Source organism: Habropoda laboriosa, unplaced genomic scaffold, assembly GCF_001263275.1.
Source record: "Habropoda laboriosa isolate 0110345459 unplaced genomic scaffold, ASM126327v1 scaffold224, whole genome shotgun sequence".
Lineage (NCBI taxonomy): Eukaryota > Metazoa > Arthropoda > Insecta > Hymenoptera > Apidae > Habropoda > Habropoda laboriosa.
In genome coordinates, this window is record NW_017100341.1 from 305260 (window position 1) to 309692 (window position 4433).

General features: G+C 36.8%; 2 protein-coding genes across 2 annotated transcripts in view; one reads left to right on the forward strand and one right to left on the reverse strand.

Annotated features, from left to right (window-relative positions):
* The window catches only part of LOC108574472 (pollen-specific leucine-rich repeat extensin-like protein 1), a 2758-nt gene extending 574 nt beyond the window's left edge, over positions 1 to 2184 (forward strand). The window contains exons 3-8 of the mRNA XM_017937073.1: positions 47 to 131; positions 203 to 325; positions 385 to 557; positions 641 to 742; positions 810 to 998; positions 1055 to 2184. Coding sequence (XP_017792562.1) covers positions 47 to 131; positions 203 to 325; positions 385 to 557; positions 641 to 742; positions 810 to 998; positions 1055 to 2134 — 1752 coding nt within the window. The 3' untranslated portion in view covers positions 2135 to 2184. The remainder of the gene's footprint in view (positions 1 to 46; positions 132 to 202; positions 326 to 384; positions 558 to 640; positions 743 to 809; positions 999 to 1054) is intronic.
* Positions 2185 to 2428: 244 nt separating this feature from the next.
* On the reverse strand, positions 2429 to 4396 carry LOC108574473 (malignant T-cell-amplified sequence 1 homolog). Its single transcript, XM_017937074.1, has 5 exons — positions 4149 to 4396; positions 3069 to 3221; positions 2743 to 2995; positions 2591 to 2658; positions 2429 to 2510 (listed from the first exon to the last, which is right to left on the reverse strand). The coding sequence occupies exons 1-5, from the start codon at positions 4394 to 4396 to the stop codon at positions 2429 to 2431; spliced, it is 804 nt and encodes a 267-aa protein (XP_017792563.1).
* Positions 4397 to 4433: the final 37 nt, after the last annotated feature.

Sequence of the window (4433 nt, forward strand, 5' to 3'; positions counted from 1 at the left end):
TGTAATATACAATTATAAAAATAAATATTATTTATGTATCAAATAGGTTGAATATGAAAAGAGTTTGAAAACTTATCACAACTCACCTGCATATTTAGCTTATATTGCAGCAAAAAACAGGGGAAAATCTGGTAAACATTTCATGTTAATAAATACACATACACACATATTATACAAAAGTACTATTTTATATTAATTATAGCGTTATGCGCTGCACAACAAAATAATGACGATCGAGAAAGTCATGAACGTTCATCAGGCAGTACTAAAGGACAAGCAGCTCAAGATAGAAGAATAGATATTTTACCTGCAGAAGATGATGATGGTATATACATTTATATAAATTATATTAGTAAAAGTTATATACGTGTTTTTGTTTTACAGACCAAGATGATGGATATTCCGTAAAACATGTTGCATACTCCCGATACACTCGAAATCACCGTCTTATTAATGAAATTTTTAGTGACACTGTAGTTCCTGATGTTCGTTCTGTTGTTACTACACAACGAATGCAAGTACTGCGTCGTCAAGTGCAGTCTTTAACGATGCATCAGGTATGTAAATACAATAAACAAATTTAAATTAATGAATAAAATATACTTACTGCAATATTACATTAAAACTTTGAATATTATAGAAAAAACTTGAAGCAGAATTACAACAAATAGAAGAAAAATTTGAAGCAAAGAAACGTAAATTTATTGAGACAAGTGAAATATTTCAAGAAGAATTGAAAAAAGTAAATTAAATCAGTAAAACAGTAAGTTACTTTTCATTAAGATAACTACAGACCAAATTTTTTTTAGCATTGCAAACCAGCAGTGGATGAAGAAACATTTAATAAAATGGTAGAACGACAGTATGAAGCGCTTAGACGAGATAGATTAAAAGGCGCTGAAGAAAATCGTTCAGATGGGCCTGCATCAAGCGAATCAACTCCGAATTCTACTCCTACTCCAACTCCTGCTCCTATTAATGACGAAACACCATCTGATGTAAGTACTACTTATACAATCTTTATTCTAGCAGTCACCAATTATAATTTTTGTAGGTGCCTGATAATGATACAATGGATAAAAAAACAAATGGATGTGAAAAACCTAATATTGAAATTAAGAAAGAAACATCTTCTCCACCATATACGGAAAATAAATCTGAACCACCACTAACTCAAGCAAACTCGAATCAACATACATCCAATTCTGGAATATATTGTGGAACTGTTAGTCCTATACAGCAGCAACAACAACAAACACCGCCACCGCCACCGCCGCCACCACCATCACAGCAGCAGCAACAACAACAACAACCTTCACAACCACAGCAACAACCAACCCAGCAACATCAACAGCCACCACATCAGCAGCATCCACAACAGCCACCACATCAGCAGCATCCACAACAACAGCAACCAACTCAGCAATCACAACCACTTTCTTTACAACCACAACAACCTACTACTACAGCAACAGTGACTGCTGCACCTGCTAATACAAGTGCAAATGCAACTGCAAATACATCGACTATGCCTCCTGTTTCTTCTCCAGCTCCTCCTATACAACATAATCCTCATCAACAAGGAATGTTAGCTAATCACTCAATACCACCTCATCAAGGAACCCAAGGAACCCAGGGAACACAGGTGCTTCCATCTCAAGGACCAGTTTCTAATCCACATACTCCTCAGATGATTCCACCGAATCAAGGCTACAGTCAACAGTATCAACCTGGGCCTACCCAGCAGGCTCAAAATGTTCCATTAGCTCCAAGACCTCCGCATCCATCTTATGCTTACTCTCAGCAACAACCATATCATCAACCATATCCTCAATACGCACACCCGTATTACCATCAACCATATTCGCAATACTCGCCACACACCATAGGCCGCCCTCATACCCATGGCCCTCACAGCCCGCACAGTCCTCATTATCACCCACAATCTCCTCATGCTGTTGCAGAAAATAATACTACTAATAACAGTGTACCTGGTTCAAGCACTGCTTCTGCACCAACTTCTGATGCTAGTAATTCATCTTATTCTCCAGCATCGGGGCATTGTGAAAATGAACGTTCCGTTCCTCCAGAAAATCAAGAAGGCCAAGTAGATATTAAATCAGGATCTGGTTAATTATTTTTTATAACTGCATACATCTATTTATAGATTTCCTTTGATTTATGTAAACCACAGAATTACATTTGAATAATTTTTGATGCATTTAAATAATTATAATAAAATTGTCACGTTCATTCAATTTGTACAATAAAAATGCATTATTAATTTTTTTTTATTATGAGAGCAATATTATGATTAGTACCATTACTTCACAGCTTCGACATCTCATCTTTAAAAATGCCAAAAAATGCATTTATACAATAATTAAGATATTTGTATATTACATCTTGAACAATATACATCAGTCTTTTATTTCACAGATTTCATTTGCCAAAGTCCATCGTTTAAGTAATGACAATTTTCTACGCCTACTCCTTTGTTCACTTTAACTCTGTAAGTTATATTATTATAATGCACAAAGCACTTTTCATGTATTTCACATATTAAACATCATATATTATATTTACTTACATATCTTCTGTTGACAATGTAGTAATACCTACAGCTAAAGCATGTTGCTTGCCTTCTGCCATAACAGCCTATATTTTTAATTAAGAATTTAATAGCCTTAATTTTGAGAATGATAAACAACAAATACAATTTGTTAATTTAACAAAGGATACAACAACTGTTCCCTTTTCTACAGGTGTCATCTTTGCACCTTTCGAGGTTAAACCAGGACACATAATGTTAGCTCCACTAAGAACAAACCGGATAGCACCTTTATCAACTTGTTGCATTGGTAAAAAGAATGGGTCTGAAATTTTTAAATGTGTTAAAATATAAAATCTTAAGGTAGGCATCCAAGGTCCCTCACGTTGGCGGAAAAATAAAAGTTCTCCTGCTGCATTTACTATAATTTCTATGTGATCATGACTAATCACAAAATAAATGTAAACATAATTACTTAATACAAAATTCAAATTACATTAATTTTAGAAGGATTTACCATTTTACAATTCGAAAAGCATCCTTTTTTGGAATTATAGCATCCACATAACTCTCCAAGTGAGGATAAAGTTCCAAAAGTTTCGAACGAATTCCTTTTTGAACTGATGATTTTAATTGTTGTATACCAGAAACACTATCTTTCTCGTCAAATCTATTAAAATATTAACAGTAATAATATTAATATTGCTAAATGAAGGTTATGTTCTTTTTAAGTTATAAACTGACGTACATACTTTTTAAACATTTTCTTCGTTTTACAAAACAATGTTGCACGTTGAAAAATTATTAATATACAAACGATACATTCAATTAACTAATTCTTGGTGTAGATTGTAATATACAAAATGTTTGGTGCCAACCGGTATGTGCTGCGTGTAGTTATTAACTATAGTACTTTATATGCAGATCAATATACAGGGTGTCCCGTAACTCCTCGAACACCCGGAAATAGGGGGTTGCTGGGGTAACTCTGAACAACTTTTTCCTTTACCAAAATGTTGTTTGAAGGTTCATTTTTGAATTATTAACGAAAAACACTGACCAATCAGAGCGCGCGTAGAGCCCGCGCTCAGGGACGAAGAACAGAGCCTCATCCGCGCGCGATCGAACAAATGCTTACACGTGACTTCTCGGTTATCGGTCACTGTCAAAAAAATTTGACTTTGCACCGATATTTTTATAAGGCTTAGAGAAATGGTTTTTTGCCGTCACAGAGTGATTCGCGTATATAGGCGTACGGGACAAAACTCATAACTTCTAAGCTAATCAATTTTCGACCTAAGTCCTCTAATACTTTTTTGAAGAGAATTCTCATATGCATTGATTGGCACATAAAAAAATGTTTTCATTAAAAAAAATTGTAGTGATTTTTATTTTTTATTGAATAAAAAGTTTTTTGTAAATTTTCACTAATGCAATTTGTTATCAACTGATTATAATTTTAATTTCGATTTATCACGACTTGTCACATCGTGTCACGTCGTGTCACGTCGTGTCACGTCATGTCACGACTTGTTTTTAAGAAATGGGTGGATCGCGGGCACGGCAGAACCACTTTCCAGCTCACGCAGGTGCTCACCGGACATGGATGTTTCGGTGAGTACCTGCATCGATTGGGCCATGAAGCCACGGAGGCCTGCTACCACTGCGGTGGCGGAGCGGTGGACACGGTGGTGCACACGCTCCGGGCCTGTCCGTCCTGGGCGGTGCGCCGCCACGCACTACAGGTGGAGGTTGGCCAGGACCTCCCCCCTCCTCCAACTTGTGAGAGATGGCGGAGCGGGAGGAGTCCTGGCAGGCGATGGCCGCCTTCGCGGAGGCGGTCATGCGCCGCAAGGAGGAGGCGAGAAGGGGACGGTCGTCG

Coding starts and splice junctions, on each gene's coding strand:
- LOC108574473 (XM_017937074.1), bottom strand. CDS start 4,396: ATGACCGCCTCCGCGAAGGCGGCCATCGCCTGCCAGGACTCCTCCCGC. Junction 3,222..4,148: donor CACCGAAACATCCATGTCCG/GTGAGCACCTGC, acceptor ATATTTTAATAG/ATTTGACGAGAAAGATAGTG. Junction 2,996..3,068: donor GCTTTTCGAATTGTAAAATG/GTAAATCCTTCT, acceptor TTTTGTGATTAG/TCATGATCACATAGAAATTA.